This window comes from Vulpes vulpes, chromosome 12, assembly GCF_048418805.1.
Source record: "Vulpes vulpes isolate BD-2025 chromosome 12, VulVul3, whole genome shotgun sequence".
NCBI classification, from domain to species: Eukaryota; Metazoa; Chordata; class Mammalia; order Carnivora; family Canidae; genus Vulpes; species Vulpes vulpes.
This window is the reverse complement of record NC_132791.1, coordinates 76859370-76884193: the sequence shown is the minus strand read 5'-3', so window position 1 is coordinate 76884193 and position 24824 is coordinate 76859370. Positions and strand designations below refer to the sequence as shown.

At 45.8% G+C, this 24824-nt stretch overlaps 7 protein-coding genes across 12 annotated transcripts in view; 3 read left to right on the top strand and 4 right to left on the bottom strand.

Annotated features, from left to right (window-relative positions):
- Positions 1 to 1269: 1269 nt before the first annotated feature.
- On the top strand, positions 1270 to 1665 carry LOC140594611 (histone H2B type 1-C/E/F/G/I). Its single transcript, XM_072728934.1, has one exon. It carries the CDS (start codon positions 1270 to 1272, stop codon positions 1648 to 1650), a length of 381 nt encoding a protein of 126 aa, XP_072585035.1. The 3' UTR covers positions 1651 to 1665.
- Positions 1666 to 4209: 2544 nt separating this feature from the next.
- Positions 4210 to 7885, bottom strand: LOC140594619 (histone H4). The gene has a single exon (XM_072728949.1). The coding sequence runs from the start codon at positions 7883 to 7885 to the stop codon at positions 7574 to 7576; it is 312 nt and encodes a 103-aa protein (XP_072585050.1). The 3' UTR covers positions 4210 to 7573.
- LOC140594618 (histone H3.1-like) lies at positions 4210 to 11035 on the bottom strand. The gene has a single exon (XM_072728948.1). The coding sequence runs from the start codon at positions 11033 to 11035 to the stop codon at positions 10658 to 10660; it is 378 nt and encodes a 125-aa protein (XP_072585049.1). The 3' UTR covers positions 4210 to 10657.
- On the bottom strand, positions 4210 to 13437 carry LOC112910312 (histone H2A type 1-B). 2 transcript variants are annotated; one of them, XM_072728947.1, is made up of 2 exons: positions 13037 to 13437; positions 4210 to 11095 (listed from the first exon to the last, which is right to left on the bottom strand). In XM_072728947.1, the coding sequence occupies exon 1, from the start codon at positions 13431 to 13433 to the stop codon at positions 13041 to 13043; it is 393 nt and encodes a 130-aa protein (XP_072585048.1). In that variant the 5' UTR covers positions 13434 to 13437; the 3' UTR covers positions 4210 to 11095; positions 13037 to 13040. The 2 variants fall into 2 exon arrangements, with proteins under 2 accessions (XP_072585048.1, XP_072585047.1); XM_072728946.1 differs by having other exon boundaries at positions 4210 to 11107; positions 13037 to 13433.
- Positions 9810 to 10451, top strand: LOC112910274 (histone H1.4-like). The gene has a single exon (XM_025986498.2). It carries the CDS (start codon positions 9810 to 9812, stop codon positions 10449 to 10451), a length of 642 nt encoding a protein of 213 aa, XP_025842283.2.
- A 157-nt stretch (positions 13438 to 13594) lies between the features above and the next one.
- Positions 13595 to 20950, top strand: LOC112910308 (histone H2A type 1-E). Of its 2 annotated transcripts, none has more exons than XM_072728941.1 (2): positions 13595 to 14141; positions 18391 to 20950. In XM_072728941.1, exons 1-2 carry the CDS (start codon positions 13746 to 13748, stop codon positions 18793 to 18795), a joined length of 801 nt encoding a protein of 266 aa, XP_072585042.1. In that variant the 5' UTR covers positions 13595 to 13745; the 3' UTR covers positions 18796 to 20950. The 2 variants fall into 2 exon arrangements, with proteins under 2 accessions (XP_072585042.1, XP_025842340.2); XM_025986555.2 differs by lacking the exon at positions 13595 to 14141 and adding an exon at positions 18057 to 18173.
- Positions 17902 to 24824, bottom strand: part of LOC112910302 (histone H1.3) — a 24481-nt gene continuing 17558 nt past the window's right edge. For 2 of the 4 annotated variants that reach the window (XR_011995640.1, XM_072728942.1), the window contains exon 2: positions 17902 to 18092. Coding sequence is in view for 2 of the 4 variants with exons in the window: in XM_072728942.1 (XP_072585043.1) it covers positions 18018 to 18092 (75 nt within the window). In the remaining 2 variants the exon portion in view is untranslated. Of the gene's footprint in view, positions 18093 to 23072; positions 23268 to 24824 lie in introns of those variants that run through there. The other 2 variants (XR_011995641.1, XM_072728943.1) reach the window with 1 other exon arrangement.

The following is a 24824-nucleotide window of genomic DNA, read 5'->3' as shown; positions in this document are numbered from 1 at the left end:
ACTAGTCCCATAAATATTCTCTGTTCCTAATCTAAACGTAGAAAGAGAGAAAAAGAATTCTTACCATTCTTGCTCCATCACTACCCTTGCACTCCACAGAGACTAAAAGAGGCAGAGATGATAAATCTTACCTGATGCCAGCAACGTGGCAGATCTCCTAAGTTTCTAAGCTGCAGCAGAGTCTGGGGCAAGAAGTATCCAAGGAGTTAAAGTATCCTGGCATTTAGGACAGCTGTAGGGGAGCAAATAATCCTGTCCCTTCAAAGCTCCCTGAGGCTAGACTCAAATTGGTATGAAAAGACTTAAAAAGAGAAAACCAACCATACACTGTACATATGGGGAATTCACAAAGACACGGATATTCCAAAGACAGGGAAAATGAAGCAGATATATACATATAGTATATATACAGTATATATAGATATATATTTATATATATATTATACAGTATATATATACCACAGTAAACTAAGGAAACTAGTATATATATACACCATACACATATATACTATACAGTATGTGAGATATATATATATATATATATATATTGGAGCCCTTCTTCGGGGCCGGCGCGGACTTGCCTGGCTCGGGCATATCGACCCGGCTTTCTCCTGAGAGAAGAGAAAATGGAGTCGCTTCGCCGAAGGAGTTTGGGAGGAACCCAACGCACTACCTAGAGCAGATGTTTGATAGATGATTGACCTACCATAGGTGTGTGTCACTGATATAAAACTTATCTCTGTTAATAATACTTATTCGAGAAAGGTACCCTTTATCCAATTTAGATTCTCCTCTATCGTTAAGAGAAGAAGAAAAATATCCCAGGTATGCGGGGTCTCAAGCGCCTTCAACTCAAAATAACCCACACTCCAAAGACTCACAACTGCAGGGCAGTGGCCCTTCCTGAACAACTACACTATAAAAAATCCGAATATGTTATACACTAGATTGCCTACCTGGCATTCGAAAATACAAGAGTGTGATTTCTAATATTGAATATTAATCCATAAGTTAATCGGCATTCCTATTAATAATCAGAGCTTACTATAATAAAACACCTTTAACTAAAGCAGCCAGGCTGACCCGCTGCATCAAGATCTGACCAATGGGAGAGCAGAACTCCAGCCAATCACTAGACGGCAGGCCGTACCACAAACCGACGAATCAGCGGTGGCAAAGCCTATCCTTCATTTGCATAACCTTGGCTACAAATAGACAGGATCCAGAGGCGGACTCCATTTTCTCTTCTCAGGAGAAAGCCCAGTCGGTATGCCCGAGCCCGCCAAGTCCGCGCCGGCCCCGAAGAAGGGCTCCAAGAAGGCGGTGACCAAGGCGCAGAAGAAGGACGGCAAGAAGCGCAAGCGCAGCCGCAAGGAGAGCTACTCGGTGTACGTGTACAAGGTGCTGAAGCAGGTGCACCCCGACACGGGCATCTCGTCCAAGGCCATGGGCATCATGAACTCGTTCGTCAACGACATCTTCGAGCGCATCGCGGGCGAGGCGTCGCGCCTGGCGCATTACAACAAGCGCTCGACCATCACGTCCAGGGAGATCCAGACGGCCGTGCGCCTGCTGCTGCCCGGGGAGCTGGCCAAGCACGCCGTGTCCGAGGGTACCAAGGCCGTCACCAAGTACACCAGCTCCAAGTGAGCCCTCTCCGAGGCACCATCCAACCCAAAGGCTCTTTTCAGAGCCACACGGTTTCACCAGCAGAGCTGCGCAACTGGCACTCGCTGTACTCGTAGCTTGGGGTTCGGTCAGGTTAGTAGGGACCTGCGGGACGCCACCGCCCGTAGCCGATGTCGGGTGGCGGGCTCCCTGCCCGTGACTCTTGACAGCCGTGGTGTGTACGCGCGTCCCCAGCAGTGTGAATGAAGGCGCATTGGAATGGTCCCCATTCGCAGCCCTCGCCCTTGGAGCCCCGGATCGCCTTCCGGAGAGGTGTTCGGGCGCGGGCAGTGCTGGAGGGATCTCCGCTCCGAGGACTGACCTGGAGGCACCGGGCTCCCGCCTTCTGTTCAGTGTCCCCCCACAGGGTGGGGACGGCCACAGGGACCTTTGAAAAGCGCGCCTTCTACAGGCGAGGTTTCCTCTTTGGTGCCACAGGGCTCGCGACCCCGGGTTCCTTGTGTGGCTCGGATTCCTCCCCGCCTCCCTCTGTCCCACTCGCCTGCTCCGGGCTATCAGGGACCTGGCTGGACACCTGCTGCGGGTCTGTAAGTGTGTTGGGCGGCTGAACGCTCCAGTGAGGACACAGGTCCGTAGAGTTAGCAGGCGTGGCTGTACCCTTTCCTTCCTCAGCTGCTCTGAAAAGGGGTTCGTTATATTTGATGCTTAGGGGTTATGGGGGAGACTGCGTTCCTCTCCCGCTCTCAGGGTCCCTGACTCCCACATGACCTGCGAAGACCTTTCTGGGCCTTCAGGCGCCTCCGTCTCCTCCCTAGCGCAGCCACAGGAGGAGAAGGCTGGCTCAGCACCCCGAGTCCAACCTTTTCTGTCACGGGCGAGTCCCCTCTGAGCCGTCCACCTGTCCTGTCTCCAGCCCCGGCCCCCCAGCTCAGTGATCCCGGAGAGAAGACCCGACACCCGGGCTCAGAGAGCGGAGAAGAGCAGGATGTGCGTTTTAACATTGTGATGCGGGACACCAAGGTCTGGAAGGTTTGTGGATTGTGAGACCTGATGCCCAAGAGCCTACACCCCAAAAGTTAAAAGTAGAATCGGTCTCCTTGCTTCATTTCTCCGCACGCTGCCATGTGGAGGCTTCCTTTTCGAAGTTAGGTGAGAAGGATTGGGTCCAGAACACCTCACCTGTAAACGGAAAGACCTAACGCACCCAGGAATAGCTAACTCTGTCCTCCTCTATCCCTTATTCTCCCAAAAAGGCAAACAATCACAAGGAAACAAGTATTTTCAGGTTGCCAAATTAAAACTGCACTTCAAATTCTGATCCTCTTGTTCCATTCTGAGATAATACCAAAACTCTCCTGTGCGTAGAGAATCTACTTCCCATACCAGAGGGAGCCCACCTGCTCATGTATTATTCCTCTCAGGGCCTTTCAGGGACCCCTCCCCTGCTGCACAAAATCAGAAATCGAGCCCATACCCTGCCCCTCACCTAAAACTCAAACCAAACCTCAGAGGATTCTTTCCCTCTTGCTATTTCCCTAATTTTTTTATTATTAGTATTCTCTTTTCTTCTTGGTTTGCTTTTTTTCACTGTCAGGAATTCCCTGTGACATCTCCAGCCTCCAGGATTTTAAAATGTTCTCTGCCTGAAATGTCCTTAACTCCACTGCATCCCTAACAAACACACGGACGCACAGTTTTTTAAATCAACAACTCACCTTTCTGCTCAATCAAAACGCTATTGGAGAAGCTGAGCCACACTAATAAAGTCTCTCACAGCCGGCCACAAAGGACTGGCTGGATTCCCAGCCCCAGACTAATCATTACTAAATGGCTGGGACCCTCAGGACTACTGCCATTGAATCAGGACCTGATCCCTGAGACTAGTGAGAAACTCTGCCTTCCCTGGAGCACAGGACAACCAGCAAGGGGAGACCCAGACAACACTGAAAAACGTTAGAGAAAAGGGGGGGAGGGGTGGTGTCATGGCACCGCCTGATACAAAGCCTTCTAGGCAGAAAGAAAGAGCATCCATTTGGTCATTCCTACCCAGGTGCCAAGCACTTAATTGTGTCCTGGGGATTCAGAGCAGGGCTTCTAACCTTATGAGTGCATCAAAATCACCTGGAGGCTTGCTGGAGGACAGATTACTGGACCCACTCCCAGAGATTCTGTTCCTTGGCTCTGGGCAAAATCTGGGAACTTGGCTTCCTAACAAGTTTCCACAGATACAAATGTTGCTTGTAGCTACTCTGCTTTGAGAACATCTGATACATGGAGAACAAGCCAAACAAAAGCCCTTCCTGTGTGTGTGTGGGGGTGGGGGGGGTGGGGGGGGTTCTGATGGTAAAGTTGAGCTTATGACATATGAGGAAAGGAAAATCAGGAGTGCCTGGGTGGCTCTGTCAGTTCAGCATCTGCCTTTACCTCAGGTTATGATCCCAGGGACCTGGGTTCAAGCCCCACATTTGGGCTCCCTGCTCGGAGGAGAATCTGCTTCTCCCTCTACACCCACCCCACTCTTGTGCTCTCGATCTCTCTCAAATAAAATCTTATTTAAAAATGAGGAAAGAAAAATCAGAGGAGAGTTGAAGCAATTCCTTTATTTGGTCAGATATTGATTTCCTCTGTGTGAGGTATTAAGCTACAGCAGGAAGTGTTGGACAAGAGACCGCTCTCTGGGCCTGAGATCCCGGTGGGAGAGGAGAGATCATCATCACACTGATGCCTCAGCTCAATCATTTCAAATAGCAGTTCTCACCGCTATGAAATCATTTGAAATAAAACAGGTGCCCTGATACTGATGAGATGATGCTTCCAATGAGGAAACCAATGACCTAGGGGGTAGTCCAGGGCAAGGGACTGTTGGTACAATAAAGTCCTAGGGCAGGGATGACTTTGTGCTCATGGGTGGAAGGGATCCAGGGTGGCTCAGAGGCTGGGAGACTTGTAAGCAAAGGTCAGGTGTTAGGACATAAGACCGAGGGTTAAACGGGTGCCTGAAAATGTTGGGCTTTGTGGGCCAAAGAAGGCACCCAGATAATTATTGTGTCAAGAGAAACTATTAGAATTTGAAAGCACTCAGGGTGCTGTGTGGAAAATGGTATTTGTGGGTTTAGAGGTAGAAACAAGCAGAAGAAAGAATGGAAGAGTTATTGCAATAACCCTGGTGAAATTATTACAGGTGCTATGGACGAGAAAGTCCCAAGAATTCATTGATGAACACAGTTTCATGGGTAAAGAAAAGTGTGGATGACATTGATGGAGCACTTTCCAGGTGTTGAAGACACTGTGCCAGACTCTCTCCTTAAAGGGCAGCTCACATCATCCTTCTCAACATCCACAGTACCCACATACAACCATTCTCTCTGTCTAGTTGACTAGGGATGAGCCAGGTGTGGGGATGGAGTGGAACCAGATGTGTGCTTGCCCACAGGTTGTGTGCTTGCCCACAGCCTACGATGAGGCTGAAGTTCTTGGATGAATGATCACCAACCATGGGACAGGCTGAGGTTTCAGAAACTGGGACAGGACCATTTTTAAATCCCCATCAACATTCCACTGGAGGGTCAAGTAAGTAGTTGTAGATATGAACCTGATATTCAGAGGCAACTTTGGGACTGTACAAAGAAATGTTTAAATATTTGGAGTGGCAATTTTACTGTGCTTGGCACACATTAACACTGGTATTTACCCATGGAGAAAGAATAAGGAATGACTCAAACTTCAGAGAAAAAGGAGGGAGCCAAAGATTCTAGATGCTTAGGAAGAGAATGAGGAGAATAGACTCACAAAAGTCAAGAAAAGAGTATGTCAGGAAAGAGGACATGGCCAACCTATGGTGATGTGTATGAGATGAGGAAAATGACCTTTGCATATGATAAATGGATCTCACTGGAGATTCGGATTATAGGTAACAAAGAGTTACCCAGATTTCGGGGGGACAGCTTCAGGAGTATTCCCTCTTACCTAGGCTTTAAGTGTCCGCACTATGTTGTTCCTCTCTGTCTTGGGTCATCATGGATGACTGATGCTGGCACCTCTCCAGCTGGATCAGTTAGGTTTGCTTTCCTAGAAACTAGAAAACAGGACAGAACAGAAAGTCCTGCCTGCTCAGCAATTTTGTCAGGGTGGTAGGAGAACATCTCCTTCAAAGGTTTTTTACATTGCTTAAATAAACTGGAATTGAGTTTTTATGGTTGCATCCACAAATCGTTCATCATTTCACTCACAACTTCTCAGGGAAACATGTAAAGTCAAATATGGTCATGTTAATCATCCTCCACTATCCTGCTCAGTGTCACAGAAGTATTAACTTACCCTCACGTTACCTATGATGGAGAGTGGTTAGTGATTTGCTGCAGACCACAAAGACAGAAAGAGACAGGTCAGGACTTTAAGAGCATGTATTCATAATTTATAGGTCCCCTTCTTTTTCTCTGGGCCTAATGTCATGAGCAATAATGATAATAGTAACAGCAATAATAATCAAAGAGAAAACCTAGAGCACTTACCGTGCACCATGCACTGGACAAATGGTTTGGTTTTATTCACCCCAAACCTATAAGGTCGATACTACTGTTTTCCCCATTTTACAGATGGGGCAACAGAGACACAGAGAGGTTAAGTGACTCAACCAAAGACAACACAAGCACAAATCTCTCTCTGTACAAGGCTTCCAGTTTCATAGATTTTATATATACCTGACATGATATTGGGGACTTGTAAACTTAACCTATGATTTGCTCAAAGACCTAGACTACTACATACTGAGGCCTTGTACTGTTATTTACCCAGATGGGTGAATGGAAGACATTTCAGTGGGCCTTAGGAAAAATTCATGACTTCCTCCTGAATCAGGGTGAAAATTAATTCCTCATTGCTTGTATTTACCCCCAAATCATGTGAGACTCAGTTTGTACTTTCAAGCTTTAACTTTAAGGAGTTATTCATGTCACACAGGACAGATCCACCGTGATCAGTTCACCTCTGAAGGGCAACTCTGCTCTTCCTGATAAGTCCAGGATCTTTTCCCGTCAAGTCATTGCTCTGCTATCCCCTGGGACCTGATGTCCCTGCCAAGGGACTGTTGGATCACCTTCTTACCTGGTGGGAAAGGGGAAAGCCCAGACCTGGGAGTGACTTCTGACTTTTGGAGCTCTTAGCCACATTCTTACCTGTGTTCCAGGAAAGCTGGGACATGTTGCCTAAGGCTACAAGGCCACCCGCCCAGCTGTGTAGTTTATTCTGTTCAAGTGAACAATCTTAATGGGGGGGGGGGGGGGGGGGGGGCGGGGAAGCCAGCCTACACAGCAAGGAACCTCTAAGACTCTCCACAAAACCAAACACACTGGGATCACACCAAAGGATACAGGGGTAAGGTGGCAGTCTGTGGCATGCTTAAAGAACCTAAGAACAAGAAAGCGGGAACTCACTAGAAAACCAACGTAATTTCTCCCTAATCTGCTGATACTAGGCAAGGTGGGATTTAAGCCCTAAAAACCTGGGCTCGCACAGTCAGGATAGGCTGCATGCAGACCATAGAACCATCACCTGTTAACTGAAGGGACCTCAGAAGCCTAAGACTATGTCCGATAATTAACGAAGGCACTCGATTAAAGCACCTCTTAAGTGGACCTATAGCACGTGTACATTAGGTGGTCTTGGAGGAAGATCAGAACCTCTGAATGGAATTCAGTGGAGGCGAGGCGGACAGGTCCTTCCCCCCCACAAGATGCCTCACGACTGACCGGCGCTAAGGGGTCAAATTTAGAAGGGGAGCACAGTTGCCTGGGCAAATGGAGACACCCAACTAGGTGTAATCTGCCGGAAGTAAGAAATTCACAGCGATAGTACAAAGTGAGCACCTCTTTCTGTAGACTAGATAGGTGGCCCTGAAAAGGGCCTTTGGTTGCAAACTGGGATTTCCTGGAGCTGAACTCACAACTCAGCCGCCGAAGCCGTAGAGGGTGCGGCCCTGGCGCTTGAGCGCGTAGACCACGTCCATGGCCGTGACCGTCTTGCGCTTGGCGTGCTCCGTGTAGGTGACGGCGTCCCGGATCACGTTCTCCAGGAACACCTTGAGCACCCCGCGGGTCTCCTCGTAGATGAGGCCCGAGATGCGCTTGACGCCGCCGCGCCGGGCCAGCCGCCGGATGGCGGGCTTGGTGATGCCCTGGATGTTGTCGCGCAGCACCTTGCGGTGGCGCTTGGCGCCGCCCTTGCCCAGCCCCTTCCCGCCCTTGCCGCGGCCTGACATGACGAGACCGGAATCTCCGGAACCTGCACGGCACTACCAGCTGCCCCCACGCCGCATTTTTATAACAATTTGACGGACCTGTTTGAAAACCGCAAGCGCAGGGGCGGATCCACACTCCGTTCCCGCCCATCGCCCTTCTAGCCTTTGCTCAGACTGTGCAGACCCGGAAGGCCGGGCGCCCCAAGCAGGAGTCTGTGCCGGGGCAAGGGGATTCCGTAAATCCTCTCGAGTATGTGATCCGTGCAGTGGCCTTGCAGCACTTGCAGCCGCTATGCCGGGCACCCGCTATGCCGGCCACCAATGCATACGCTTTCCACAAAGACCTCGTCCTTCACATTTCCCAAACAAGGGCAGAAATATTTAGATCCTCCTCGCTGTCGTCCCTAGGAGAGGTTTTCAAGAACATTTAAAGCTAATCCTATCTGTATTGCTAAGATTCTGTTCGTGTTATCCACCGATGGGTGTCCGGTCCCTGCGGAGGGCTGGCTGGCTGGGATGCAGGCTGTCCGGTCCCTGCGGAGGGAACGGACACAATCGCCTTAAACATTTCAAAGTCAAGTCAGGTTCCACCCTGAAGGCTGCGCTGAGCCTTTGTAAACGCCTGTAGGCCAAAGGGAGGAGAGCCGGGTTCTGCTGTGAGTCTCCACTCTGCGACTTCAGTGTATACTTAGTTATGCACAGCTTAGAGGTAGCGCGGTGTCCGCCTCCACGTTCTGGTGCTCCGGCCTTTGGCATAACCTAGAACGCGGCTCTGGACACAGCCTGCCGCCGTGCTACCTACAGGACCTCGGGCGGGCTATACTCGCTTCTTTTCCTTTCCAAATGTATAAGAAAGTCTAAGTCATAGAGCATTGAATTTTCAAAGGGAAAACCCACGTAAAGCGTTTACTATCCGCAAATAAGCACTCACAAAATGATTATGATATATTATTGTGGATGTTTCTCTGATCCTTCACTCACTAATCACTCCTCGGAATGATGAGCCTAACAGCATCCTCGTTTCCTACATATTTCTTTCCAGAACTCCTTAAAAACAAGAAGCACTGAAAGACTGAATTCAGCACTAATCCGTTTGTGGGGTTCTAGTTGACTTTGTGGGGATTTGGCTTCTCCAGGGAGAAGCTGAATTACAGGAGTATAAATTTGTTAATGCTTATTTAGTACTCTGTTTAGGTTTTTCTCTCTCCTTCCTATTACTACAGATAGATCATTTTTTTGACTGGGTTCTTTTGCTCACCACCATGTAAAGGGACCAAACCCCATAATTTTCACAATAATTTACCATATTTAATAGGAATATGGTTGCTGAAACATGCATCCTGTATATTGATATAAGGATCAAGTCTCTCTAAGGAGAGACATACTTGGACTACTCAGAACCCACTGGTGTTCATTGGAGCTGGCTACATTGATAGTTCCTTTGAACCCTTACTAAGCAGCTGTTGAACGTATGAGAAGCCAAAAATGTATAGAATAACCCTAGAGAGCAAGTTATCAAAAGCACAAAGCGAAGAATTTGTATTTCAAATGAAAATCAAGAAGTTGTCTCTCTAACCTGTGAATCTCTCAGGGTGTCAGGGGCTTTTGATAAAAGCTGAAACCCAGATGATGAAAACCGGAAAATGTCAAAGTGTAAGGGGTCATGCTTCACTATAGAATGTAATCAGCGTGATTCCTCCCAAGGAAATTTTAATTATTTTTGCTTTCCCCAACTGTAGCAAACACAATTCCAGGAGAGAGCTGACACCAGGGTACTTTCATGTTGGAGGACTGAGCTCGGAGCCAATCAGCGCGCAGCGTCTTTGTTGTATATATACACACACAGGCACACACGCACACAGGCATGCACACTGGGCCAGGAGCTCAACTCCTAGACTCGATTAATATTATTTTCTCTTTTCAGTTTTAGGACCCCAAACCCACCATGTCCAAGACCGCTCCTGCCGCTCCTCCCCCCTCCAACACCGCCCAGAAAACGCAGGTGAAGAAGGCCCACAAGTCCGCCGGCGCAGCCAAGCGCAAAGCGTCCGGGCCCACGGTGTCCGAGCTCATCACCAAGGCCGTGGCCACGTCCAAGGAGCGCAGCGGCGTGTCCCTGGCCGCGCTCAAGAAGGCGCTGGCGGCCGTTGGCTACGACGTGGAGAAGAACAACAGCCGCATCAAGCTGGGCCTCAAGAGCCTGGTGAGCAAGGGGACCCTGGTGCAGACCAAGGGCACCGGCGCCTCGGGCTCCTTCAAGCTCAACAAGAAGGCGGCCTCCGGGGAGGCCAAGCCCAAGGCCAAGAAGGCAGCGGAGACCGGCACCCCCAAGAAGAGCGCCAAGAAGACCCCGAAGAAGGCCAAGATGCCCGCCGCGGCAACTGTCACCAAGAAGGTGACCAAGAGCCCCAAGAAGGTGAAGGCGGCCAAGTCCAAGCGGGCAGCTGAGACAGCCAAGAAGAACCCTAAGAAGGCCAAGAAGCCTCCCACCGCCGCCTTCACCAAGAAGGTGGCCAAGAGCCCAAAGAAGGAGAAGGCAGCCAAGGCCAAAGCAGCCAAACCCAATATGGTGGCCACCAAGAAGTAAGATTTCAGGCTACAGAAGAATGCTTTAACGGGTCTTTTCAGAGCCACACAAATAATCTTATGAAAGAATTGTATCACTTGCTTCCTCCAGCATCTTTCACAATTCAACCAAGTACACAGCAACCTTTCATTAAAAAAAGGATGGACCTTGGCTCTAAAAACAGCCTTTGAGCTTAAGGCTAGCTGCTATCACCGGCTTAAAAGAATTTACGCCCTCTCCCCGCGTATGCGGCGCGCCAGCTGGATGTCCTTGGGCATGATGGTGACGCGCTTGGCGTGGATGGCGCACAGGTTGGTGTCCTCGAAGAGCCCCACCAGGTAGGCCTCGCACGCCTCCTGCAGCGCCATGACGGCCGAGCTCTGGAAGCGCAGGTCGGTCTTGAAGTCCTGCGCGATCTCGCGCACCAGGCGCTGGAACGGCAGCTTGCGGATCAGCAGCTCCGTGGACTTCTGGTAGCGCCGGATCTCGCGCAGGGCCACCGTGCCGGGCCGGTAGCGGTGCGGCTTCTTGACGCTGCCAGTGGCCGGTGCGCTCTTGCGGGCCGCCTTGGTGGCCAGCTGCTTGCGCGGGGCCTTGCCGCCCATCCACTTCCATGGTGACAGCTGTTTGCGCAAGGCCTGATGGACAAGCAAGCAGTTGCCTTCCTGCAAGGCATCCTAAAATTAACCACAACACTTACATGAAGGAAAGAGGAAACCATACCACACTCTTATCTCTCTGATTGGACAGACATTTAATTCCCTAAGGCTCCAAGGGAATCAAACCAATATTGGTTAGTAACCTTCACTCCCTGAATCACATGACCTCCAGTACATTTAATCCAAAAATTAATGTCTTCAAAGAAAAAAATCAACATCTTCCTCCAATCTATTAACCTAACTGCTTATGTTTTCAACTTTCTCATCTTTACCTTATTTATAGTGATCTATTATATACCTTAACTGTTTATTTACAATGTTCTCTGGCTTTTGAAAGCAGAATTTAATGCAAATTATTACAATGATACTTCTTGTGAGCTGAATAAAAATTTAAAGTATGGCCTCTCAAACTGGCTTTCTTTACATAATTTTGAAAAGACACCCTCTAGATGCGATTGTCCCTGTAATTTTTTACCTTCGATCAAGGTTAGGAAGGCTAATTTAAGGTCTATTTCTTGATGCCTCTGTTCAAAGTCAGGTTTTTTATTTTTATTTTTTTTTTTAAGATTTTATTTATTTATTCATGAGAGACACACAGAGATAGAAAGAGAGGCAGAGGGAGATGCAGGGGAGAGCCTGACATGGGACTGGATTCCGGGTCTCCAAGATCAGGCCCTGGGCTAAAGGCTGCCCTAAACCGCTGAGCCACCAGGGCTGTCCTCAAAGTCAGATTTTTTTTTAAGACTTATTTATTTATTTATTTATTTATTTATTTATTTATTTATTATTCATGATAGACACACAGAGCGAGAGAGAGAGAGAGTCAGAGACACAAAAGGAGGGAAAAGCAGGCTCCAGGCCTGGAGCACGGTGTGGGACTTGATCCCATGACTCCAGGATCACAACCTGGGCCAAAGGCAGGCGCCAAACCACCGAGCCACCCAGGGATCCCCCAAAGTCAGATTATTAAATATATTTTATACAGCTGAATGTACCATGACCCCTGAGTTATTTCATACTTATTACTATAATTTCATCAAACATATTTGCACTAAGAAAAATTTGTGAAAATGTTGTTAAAAGATACCCAAAGTGGTAAATGGCATAGATATCATTGTCTGTCTTTTTAAAGTCATGTTGAACCCAGAGAAGAAGCTCTGTCTAAAGGACAACTGATTCCAGGGCATATAGCATTGTATTCCAGATTACAACAGAATGGCCATAGCCCAGTAAAGTCGGGTTTATTGGTTTACTTATTGGTTTATTGTTTTTTAAAGTCTGAATTGCAAAATAAATAAATAAATAAATAAAATAAAGTCTGAATTGCAAATGCTTTGGGCTACCAAGGTGCAAAACAACAGCTTTCAATAATGTATCAATAAAGGTATAGTTTTGGGACGCCTGCATAGCTCAGTATTTGAGCATGGGCCTTTGGCTCAGGGCATGATCCCAGGGTCTGGGAATCTAATACCACACCTGGCTCCCTGCAGAGAACCTGCTTCTCCCTCTGCCTGTCTCTGCCTCTCTGTCTCTCACTTTATTTTATAAACAAATAAAATCTTTAATAAAAAATTAAAACGAAGGCATTGTTTTATCACTAACTGGATTTGAATCTAAACTTTCAACATAAACCAAGCGTTATGCTTCCCATTATCTGATGGTTTACAATGCCGAGACTGCAGTATATAAACATGTGTAGCACAAATTTTAATTTGCCAGTAACAACTTTTTTTATGGTAACTCTAAACTGATTAGTTTCATCTTTCTGTGTAGTTGGAAGCACAAACATCTACTCCCAGGTGATGAACTACCCTGCAGGGGTTTTTCAACTAGTTACAATTAATTAAAAAAAAAAAAATGTAAGCCCTTTTCAATGAGTATGGGGGTGGCTCTGAAAAGAGCCTTTGGTTAAAAGTAACACCTCGATGAATTAAGATTGTATTTTACCACTTTACTTCCCCTTGGCCTTGTGGTGGCTCTCGGTCTTCTTGGGCAGCAGCACGGCCTGGATGTTGGGCAGGACGCCGCCCTGCGCGATGGTCACGCGGCCCAGCAGCTTGTTGAGCTCCTCGTCGTTGCGGATGGCCAGCTGCAGGTGGCGCGGGATGATGCGCGTCTTCTTGTTGTCGCGGGCCGCGTTGCCCGCCAGCTCCAGGATCTCGGCCGTCAGGTACTCCAGCACGGCCGCCAGGTACACCGGCGCGCCCGCCCCGACCCGCTCCGAGTAGTTGCCCTTGCGGAGCAGGCGGTGGACGCGGCCCACCGGGAACTGGAGCCCAGCCCGCGACGAGCGCGTCTTGGCCTTGGCGCGAGCCTTGCCGCCCTGCTTCCCGCGTCCCGACATCTTAACAATCTCTGACCACTCGGGTTACAAAGGGAAAAAGAAATGGAAGCACGAGTCCTTTCCGCAAATGAGAAACAATTATACTTGCAAGCCGAATTGTAAATTAGGCGGTTTCATTGGCTAAAACAATTTTGACGTCTGCACCAATTACAAATCAGAATTAAAGACACGTAATTTCCGTACTAACTTGCAGTTTATTTATTCAATCAGTCTGACTCTTAAAACTTCACTCCCATAGGAGTCATACAAATATTATGAGCGTTGTAAGGAGGGCACATATCTGTAATCTCCGAAGCATAGTTCTTCTGCGTCATGCCCGAGCCCGCCAAGTCCCTGCCGGCCCCGAAGAAGGGCTCCAAGAAGGCGGTGACCAAGGCGCAGAAGAAGGACGGCAAGAAGCGCAAGCGCAGCCGCAAGGAGAGCTACTCGGTGTACGTGTACAAGGTGCTGAAGCAGGTGCACCCCGACACGGGCATCTCGTCCAAGGCCATGGGCATCATGAACTCGTTCGTCAACGACATCTTCGAGCGCATCGCGGGCGAGGCGTCGCGCCTGGCGCATTACAACAAGCGCTCGACCATCACGTCCAGGGAGATCCAGACGGCCTGCGCCTGCTGTTTCCCTTGGGAGCTGGACCTCCAAATAATCCTGACAAAATGTCTTCATATATGTCCCTTAAGACACTTAAGAGCCAGCCAGATTTTCAGCGTAAGTTGTAATGGCTTTAAGAGTTAATGTAACAGCTGAAGGTGCTTTGCTTTGCTTTGCTGAAAATGTTAGGCTTGCGGTTGTGTGGTACTAGCAGTTCAAAATACATACTTTTTCACTGGTTGTAAGAGAAAGGTAGGATATAGTTAATGGCAGGATGGATTTCTCTTCTCTCTACTTCCCGTTTTGACTACACGCCTGGCTCAGGTGATACAGAGATGTTTCACTGAAGCTCTTTCGATGTAGTGTCCTTTACACATTGGTTCTATGAAAAGCCAAGAGGGCTTAAGAAATTTGCAGTGCTATTTTTGTTACTGGTATGTTAGGTTAAAAAGAAACTCGTTTATTTCCAGATTCATGGACTTATATGCTTAAGGCAATACAATTTGCAAATACTAATGGGATCAAGGCAATGCATGAAAATTGAAAAACAAATATCGCTGACTACAAGATGGGCTTATTTAATTGTAATGAGAATTTTTCGAAGACTTGTTTAATGATCAGGGAGACCATTGGCAAAATCCCACGTTGCAGTAATGATGCTGGCAGTGTGGGAAAGAAATACCTTTTAGAGATATTTTGGTGCCTCTCCCTTAAAATTATTTCCCTCCAGAGTGGATTTTATTTTTTTTTTTTTAAATTTTTTTTATTATTTATTTATGTAGTCATACAGAGAGAGAGAGAGAGAGAGAGGCAGAGACATAGGCAGAGGGAGAAGCAGGCTCCATGCACCGGGAGCCTGACGTGGGATTCGATCCCGGTCTCCAGGATCGCGCCCTGGGCCAAAGGCAGGCGCCAAACCGCTGCGCCACCCAGGGATCCCCAGAGTGGATTTTAAATCAGCTTCTTTCTATCTTGGTCAACAAAAATTCTTTTTAAACTAAAACAAAACAACAACAACAAAAAAAAAAAAAAAAAAAAAAACCTCATGTTATTCTGGTAACCTACCACTGCCCTAGCATATGCAGACATATATAACAATAAGGGAAACTCAAACTTTTTTCCTTGTAATTAGAAACCTACTTAAAAGTTATAAACTGCCATGAATGGTATCCCACTTGAATTAAATGCTAAGAATGTACATATAAGAAATTTGTACAGATTCAACCCAAATAGGAAAACTACTCTATTCTTGTATAATTTCCTTCATGAATAACAAACTGTCTACTCCCTACACGACACAAGTGTGCACGCGCACACACACACACAAATGACACACACAAAGTATATGCATTTTGAAACAAAACAAAAGCAACAAGGAGAGAAATGTAAAAGAATGAAAAACAATCTAATTGGTTTTCAAATACCAGATTGCTGTATATGAGGACTTTTATTGTTATAGCCAATTTTTGCTTTATGTAGTCCCAGAAGTAAATAAATATCTAAACAAGGTATATATGACCTTTCTTGGAGTCCATAAACACCCTGAAAGTACCTATGGTAGTTTGTCTATATGTCTTCCCCCTCGTAGAGCAGAAAGTATATCGCTTTCTATCAAATTCTAAAACCACTATGACCCATTGTGCTGGGCAGAAAAATGCCATCACGATTATATTTAACTCCTAATTTATAAGGGTCTGAATATGTTAGGTTCCATAACAGAGGGCAATAAACGTTGCAGATGGCACTAAGATTGCTGATTACCTGATTTTTTAAAGGGAGATTATCCTGAATTATCCACGTGAGCCCTATGTAATCACGTGGATACTTAAAATTGGAAGAGGTCAACTGAATACAGAACCAGAGAGGTAACAGCCAGAGGATTTGGCCAGAGGTCACTGGCATTGAAAATTGAGAAAGGCAGCCCTGTGCCAAGGAAAGATGATAGCCTCTAGGAGCTGGAAAAGGCAAGCGAACAAATTTTCTTTGAAAGACCCCCAAAAAGGCCAAATTCCTGACCCCTTGATTTTAGCTCAGTGAAATCCATACCCAAATACTGATCTACAGAACTATGAAATTATCAATTTGTACTGATTTAAGCTACTAAATCTGTGATAATCTGTCAAACCAACAGTAAGAAATTAATGCACCCACATAATTTAGGAATTAGTGATTCTGTATTCAGTGACATTAAGATTACAACTACATGTATGTGTAAATATAAATGTATAAATAGTAGAATTATTATACATGTAAATTCTTCCTAAATAGCGTAGGTTCCCATGATGTTGAAGTATCTATGATTTCGAGAACAGCATTTTATATTTCCTTTTTTTCCTGGTGTTTAAAATGTCTGGATTTAAAAGCAGCAACTCTTATTTCATGGAGTAACATTTGCCCCACTCATTGCAGTATTATTACTTTTAATTATAATTCTACTTCAAAATGCCTCCATTTATTATATATAAAGTATGGGAGAAATGGAAAATTATACTCACAATGTTCATAAAAATGTGTCAAATGTAAATCCCTCTAAATTGTATATTTGTATTACAAAGTGTTGCATTTGTGCTTTTTTCACAAAAGTACCCATAGTTTATTTTAGAACTTTATTATTTAGTAATATTTAAGAATAGTCTTATTTTATAAAGTGAGGCACAGTGAACATGAGAACCAAAGTTCATTTACATGGCAGAACATTCCCACCAAAGTTTTCTTTCAAAGATGTCTGGATAGAATTCAAAGACACTTTACATCAGATAGATTTCTCAACACTTTGGTAAGTACTTTTACATAAATTATCTGCTCTCCAGCACTAGGCTATATATCTCATCTCTTTTCTTGGTGCATTCTTTGTTCACTTTCCTGAAGGGTCTTGAGTCAGCCACAAAGAAAGGCTTGGTAAGGCTAGAAGAAACTCTGTATCCCATAGGACTGCCGCTGCCCTCAAATTCAATCACTTCTGTATTCTGGAACACATATTTTATATGGTTATCAAAGTGCCTGATGGAAAAAGGTGCAATAAGCAAATGCTTTCAAATGTAGTCAAGACCCTTTTTAAAAGCGGAGGCTTGGAGCAACGCCTTACTCAGGAAACGCAAAACTACTGATTTTTTCAATATAGTTTAACTAAAAACTATACAGGTCTTCAGACACTTCAAAGACAAAACTGATGCATCCTAGACACTTCAAAGACAAAACTGATGCATCCTAGAGTTAAACAAGTTAATTTTGAAAGATGCCAAGTGGAACTCAGGCTTGTTGGTGAGGTGGGGGGAGGAAGGAGTGAAAAACCTGGGACTGTGGATTTCATAAAGGGTGGAGGGGGCGGGGAGATTAATCGCTAGTACAAGGACACAAAACGAAGGAGAAAGCCAGAACACCTACCAACTCCTTTCAAGCCTCCTTACCATTCCCTGGAGAGCCAGGTGGAAAAGGAGTGCCTCGGGCAAGGCGGTTATCATGGACAATATAGGAACTGCATAAACTCAAACCGAGGACATGCTTCACTAAGGACGTGGAGACCGTTTGCTTTAATCGATAACCTCACAGCAATTTCAGTGCCAAAATGACGCCTAAATATTAATACTTGTGTTACAACTCCTTGGGGGAGAATGGAGTGGCTCTGAAAAGAGCCTTTGGGTTTGGGGAAGGAGACGCTTACTTGGCACGTTTACTTGGAGCTGGTGTACTTGGTGACGGCCTTGGTGCCCTCGGACACGGCGTGCTTGGCCAGCTCCCCGGGCAGCAGCAGGCGCACGGCCGTCTGGATCTCCCTGGACGTGATGGTCGAGCGCTTGTTGTAATGCGCCAGGCGCGACGCCTCGCCCGCGATGCGCTCGAAGATGTCGTTGACGAACGAGTTCATGATGCCCATGGCCTTGGACGAGATGCCCGTGTCGGGGTGCACCTGCTTCAGCACCTTGTACACGTACACCGAGTAGCTCTCCTTGCGGCTGCGCTTGCGCTTCTTGCCGTCCTTCTTCTGCGCCTTGGTCACCGCCTTCTTGGAGCCCTTCTTCGGGGCCGGCGCGGACTTGGCGGGCTCGGGCATCTCGATGACGAAGAAATCTAGCAACAGACAAGAAAAACTCCTAAAATGTCCGCCTACAAAGACAGTGTCTTCTTTTATAGGCCATCTATGCAAATAAGGTATGCAAGAATAGCCAGATCTGATTTGACAATGAATTAGTGACGGGAAATATGTAAATTTGAGCGCGTCACATCTCCTTTCTTATTGGTTGGACAGCCAAACGGGACTTTAACCAATCCTAACTCGAGGTTTACACTTCCATCCAGCACTATAACTGGTGCCTTTTGGTTGTTTGGGGGACATTTCTTTAATCTTTCGCTGAACTCGCTTTCTCAGGTGCTGGAAGTTATGTCGGGACGCGGAAAGCAGGGCGGCAAGGCTCGCGCCAAGGCCAAGACGCGCTCGTCGCGGGCCGGCCTCCAGTTCCCGGTGGGCCGCGTCCACCGCCTGCTCCGCAAGGGCAACTACGCGGAGCGGGTCGGGGCGGGCGCGCCGGTGTACCTGGCGGCCGTGCTGGAGTACCTGACGGCCGAGATCCTGGAGCTGGCGGGCAACGCGGCCCGCGACAACAAGAAGACGCGCATCATCCCGCGCCACCTGCAGCTGGCCATCCGCAACGACGAGGAGCTCAACAAGCTGCTGGGCCGCGTGACCATCGCGCAGGGCGGCGTCCTGCCCAACATCCAGGCCGTGCTGCTGCCCAAGAAGACCGAGAGCCACCACAAGGCCAAGGGGAAGTGAAACTACTAACCTAGCAGCCCCTATCCCGTAAATGAAAGGCTCTTTTCAGAGCCACCCATACTTTGTGTAAAGCGCTGGGATACTTAAAAACCCTAGGTGACGTGATTTTTAAAATTTCCCAGTTTAGGAAGTGCGTAACTCTTGATTCAGTTCTTGTTAAGTTCTTACGTAGTGCTCAAGTGTTGGAGGACGTAACGTAGTGGCTTAAGATAGGTAAATGACAAAGGTGGCAATCGAAACCATGTTGAAATTGTTTAGCTCACATATAAAGACGTACGTAATTGTATATGTGGTATATTCCAGTTACGGTCCGAAAGTCTAAAACGTGACAACTGAGGGGGGAAAAGAGCCATTACCTTTCCAATCACAAATCAGGGCGGGCTTTTTGAGTTTTACGGCCGACTGTATTACTATTTTGTGTTCGTTTCTGGCTTTTCACAATAAGGGCAATGAAGTACATTCAAATCAACTCTTAAGTGAAGTAAACTAGGAATAAATAACGAAATAATGTTTCTATATTCAATCCTTCATGGCAATCCAATCACGTCTCAGGAAAGCAGCCTGAGAACCAATTAGATAACAGCGCGGGACCTACGAACCCGACTGATCTATAAATAAGGTCAGAACCAGCTGCTGACTGCTTGCGTCAGTTTACTTTTCTGTGTCGTTGTCTCAGCTCACACGAAGCAGACGGCGCGCAAGTCGACGGGCGGCAAGGCCCCGCGCAAGCAGCTGGCCACCAAGGCGGCCCGCAAGAGCGCGCCGGCCACCGGCGGCGTCAAGAAGCCGCACCGCTACCGGCCCGGCACGGTGGCCCTGCGCGAGATCCGGCGCTACCAGAAGTCCACGGAGCTGCTGATCCGCAAGCTGCCGTTCCAGCGCCTGGTGCGCGAGATCGCGCAGGACTTCAAGACCGACCTGCGCTTCCAGAGCTCGGCCGTCATGGCGCTGCAGGAGGCGTGCGAGGCCTACCTGGTGGGGCTCTTCGAGGACACCAACCTGTGCGCCATCCACGCCAAGCGCGTCACCATCATGCCCAAGGACATCCAGCTGGCGCGCCGCATACGCGGGGAGAGGGCATAAACCCCCGCACTTTGAAGAAGGCTCTTTTCAGAGCCACCTACTTCTGTCAAAAACTGTTGTAGTACTTTTCTTAAAGCTTCCTTGGTGAAAGGAGTTTGGCTTTCAAAAATACTCTGGAACCGTTATTAGATGCATGCCCTGATTTGGTAACGGTCCTACTTGGGTTCATAGTAATTGTGTGTAAGGTTATATAATCCATTGTTTAATTGTAGGAAAACGCCTTACTACTGCCAAGATGTCTTTCAAACTGCTTGATAACCACACAGAATGGCTTCTAGGTACTAAAGGCCAAAAAGCACACAGTTGTGAACTCCCTGTTTACATGCAGCCTTTTATCCTTTTGGAGTGAAAGAAAAGGATAACATTTACAATTACTATTATCAGTGGAGTAAAACTCTCCGAGTCATACTTTTTTAATGGATCTCCAATCCACTAGGTAGGCCTCAGCCTAAAAAAGCAAATACAGATCTGATCATTTTTCACATGGAGAAATTGGTCTTTGTGCCATTATGTTATGCATTATCAAAGTATAAAATTCAAAATAATAAGCTGAGTCTCATATAGTGAGTTTTTCTAATACATAGCTCATTAATAAGGGACTATCAGGAAGATAAACTTCGTTCAAAGGAGGAATAGGACATTAAGACTGGATAGTTCAAGGAAGTGAGGGAAACCAGAATAATTACCCCACAGTATTCCTCTTTGACAAAGATTGGGGGTTAAAGGCAGTTAAGCAACAACCACAAGAAAAGCTCCCTTTTACACTTTCCATTTTCTGCCTTAAGGCAGGATATGAATTCTATAAGGGAGACCTCTAGAATCAACAACCCAGAGAGACACCAGAGGAATCTGCAAACCCTATTCTGTTGCCTCCCACATATTTACCTTCCCAGGGTTTTCATCCTTTAAAGCTTAGACCTGCCTTCCTTTGTGCCTGTCACTTTATGTATTTATTGTCATTTTGAAGATACTGTATGACACCTCTTTGCAGTTCTAAGGCACCTCCCAGGTTTTCTCCCATGTATATATGAAATATACATGTGAATAAACTTGATTGCTTTTCTCCTGCTAATCTGTATTTTGTAACAGAGGCCCCAGCCAAGAACCAAAAGGGATGGAGGGAAAATTTCCCTCCCCTCCAAAGATTGGAATAAAACAAAAAAGAGCAAATTTAGATCAAAAAGGGTTATGGTCCTATGGCATAATTATAATCTCTAGACAATCTTTTCTACTGACAGAATTTCTATCTGCAATGGACAAAAATCACTGGAATTATCAACATGCTACAAATTATCTAAATTCAGATTTTTCAGATACTAGACCCTAATAAACAGTCAAACAGAAGCACATTCTCGTAAAATAAATTCAAAACACTTGGGCAGGCCCTTTAGGCTTTGCTGTATGTGGCGATGTGTGCCGTCTATCCCTTTAATATGGGTATTTCTTAGCAAGTTTCAGAGCTGCCCTAGTCTGGGACCTTGTCCTCAGTGTCTGCATGCCTGATGGAGACTCGGCTTTCCCATCTGCACTTTCAACCTTCCTGCTCATCAATGATTTGCCATGCCACAGTGGGCCTAATGTTGAATTTCCCAGGCCTACAGAAGTAGAGAGGATCAGCAGCTCTATGACACTCTGTTCATGTCCAATCGAGTCAAAGTCCCATAACATCTCACTAGTTCATCTTTTCTCAAAAAGGAGAAAGGAGAAAGGAGAAATTCAGAAAGAAAAAGAAAGAAAAGAAAGAAATTCTGAATTTCTCACAATTCAGAAAATATAAAATAAACATGTTGACAAAGAGTTTACTTAAACCATCATTGACAGAAAAAGATAAAATACTCTGATAGGTTCAAAGAATATTTAAGAAATTAGGGCACTTATAAATAACTTAACACAGAGATATTGGAATAGGATTGTTGAATGAGGTTAAAACAAAATTAGTAATGTCCAAGAGACCATAAACCTTTAAAGATAGAGCTGTTACACCTGACAAAAATTATTTGCATCTCTACCAAATTAACCCCTGCTAAATTTGCTACATTCATTCAATAGCAAACAGTGAGATGATCAAAATTCATTGTCCTTTGTGTGGTCTTTAACCTTTTATGATATTAAGCATTATGGCCTATTCTTTTTTCCTTACTTCCAAATCTCAGAAACTGTGTCTCATACTGTGAATCCTGCTGGAAAAAAATTAAAATATAGAACCTGCAAGATAAATTTTTATGAAACTTCATGATGTGCTTCCTTGACATTCTTCCTGTACTCATTGACCAAATAGTAGACACTGTAACTGAATTGACCTGATTTTCTTATCTGTCTCTTTCGGTCTTTACCTGGACTCCAGAAACAGTAAACCATTCCCTTCCTATCCATGAAATGCTTTTGCACTTAATCAGCAATTAACTTTGCTTTAAAAAAATAAATAAAAATAAATAAAAAATACAGAATATACATTCTCTGGATAAAAGTTCAAGCAATTTTTTTTTTTAAATACTTTACTTATTTATTCATAGAGACACAGCTAGACAGAAAGAGGCAGAGACACAGGCAGAAGGAGAAGCAGGCACCATGCAGGGAGCCTGACGTGGGACTCGATCCCGGGTCCCCAGGATCACGCCCCCGGCTACAGGCAGCGCCAAACCGCTGCGCCACCGGGGCTGCCCGTTCAAGCAATTTTTGACTATCATTGAGTTATAAACATTTTTGGATGCCCTCTCTTAACAAAATATACTTGCAAGAAAAAAAAAAAATGTTAGCCCAGATCTTCAAGATGTCTCCAGCTCCTGATATCCTGCCCTTGAAGAATTCTAAGGACAATTTTTCTAGCTAGCTATCTTTTTTTGCTTTGATGAGTAATGTTTTCTTTGACAAGCCTCCCTTTGTTCCCTAATGTCATTTCTTTTTGTTCTTTTTAAAATTTTTTATACAATGTTTCATTTTAGTTTGGAGCCAGTCTCTGTCACTGGGTTTGTTAGAAATATAGATGGTCCTTGAACAAAGGTTAGGGGCGCTGATTCCCCGCACAGTTGAAAATCCGGGTGTAACTTTTGACTCCCCCAAACCTAACTGCTAATATCCTACGATTGAGCAGAATCCTTACAGATGACATAAACACTTGATAAACACATATTTTGTATATGCTATGTATTATATACTGTATTCTTATAATAAAGGAAGCTTGAGACAAAAAAAAATGTTATTACACATTGCTGTACAGTGTTTATTAAAAAACAATCTATATATAAGTGGGTCCACGCAGTTCAAACTCCTGTTGTTCAAAAGTCAATTTTACATTGAAGGTCCACCATATCCCAAAGCCCATGTCAGCAAGGTTTGGGAAAAAATCAAGTAACAGCGAGAGGAAAGGAAGAACCCTGGAGCAGCACCATCTATAAAAAATAATGCAAAACACATACATCATTTAAAAATTTTCAGTAACCACGCTTTAAAAAGTGAAAAGATGCCATTATTTTAATAATATATTTTATATAATCCAAAGAATCCAAAATATCTTTGTTTCAATATGTAATCAATATAAAGACATTAGTAATGCAATATTTACATTCTTTTTTTTTCATCTAAATCCTCTAAATGGGGTGTCTAATTCATTCAATCTGATACTAAATTTTTATTGTAGAAAACTTGATTTGCATTTCAATATCATAAAATGTACTGTGGAAAAATTAGGTTCACATGCCCAAGCTCTTCAAATACATCCCAACTTTTCCAATAACTGAACAGAGTAATTGCTTTTAAATTTAAGTTGTTTTATAAGAAAATTAAAAATGCAGCCCCTCCCAACATCAACCTCTCTCCCAGTGCTCAAAAGTGGGTCCAGATCACTTTATCAGACAATGCAATTTTATTTTATTTTATTTTATTTTATTTTATTTTATTTTATTTTATTTTATTTTATTTTATTTTATTTTTGGAGGAAGGCGCTCTCCAGGTTTATTACTGTTGGGTCAGCACCTTAAGAGTCTACATGGGTGCATACATTACAGACTAGAATCTGTTCCCCAAAGAGGCTATTTATATCAATCCCGTTTTTTACTTAAAAAGGAAAAAAAAAAAAAAAAAAACCCTAGCAACACATACATTCTAGAAATTAAGCAATGGACAATGAGCTAGCTGGACATGAACTGGATGGGGGCCTTCAAGGAGGTCTGTAGAGACAGAGGGGGCACCCCTCGGTCTATAGGTTCAGGCCCCACGGTGGCCACCAAGCCCAGCCCTCAGGTTCACACAGGAGACATGCTTCCCCTCATCTCCAAACAGAGGCCAGGTCTGGAAGGGGGCATGGGACAGGCATAGGAGCTCAGGCAGCTACCCCACAGATATAAGTGGCCCTGTCTCCTAATGTGGAACCTGCTCCAGGACAAAGGCCAGACCCCAGAGAGGAGTCCAGTCTTCCCATCTGGGGGCGAGGATAGTGCAACAAGGCCATCCTTGGCCACTCCCTGAGCTGCAGCCATGACACTGACTCAGGACACTAGCCGGCCTGCCCTGAGGAGACACTGACCCAGGGGACAACATGGGAGGAGGCAACAGTGGGCCACCTCCTGGCCTGGGCCTTGCCCAATGGTAAGCAGTGGCGTGACCTGAGTCCTAGTTCCATCTGGTCACCGAGGGGGCTGCTTCTGCCTGGGACCCACCTAACTCACACCCCCACGCCACCCTCCACACGCTGGCAGCTGCATCGGCTCAGCCACAGATGGTTTTCAGTCTGCATCATCTTCCTTGGAGGAAGTACTTTTACATGGATCCTCAGAACAGCTCCATGAGGTAGGCAGGGGAAATGTGCCCGTTCTTGGTTACCATTAAGGAAACTGAGGCACGGGGATGAGCTCAGACCAGATGTCTGAGGGAGTCATGGTGGCTGAGGCTATGTGCATGACCTCATGGGCCTGGGGATGGTGTGGCGGGTGAGCCCTTGTGGCTCTTAG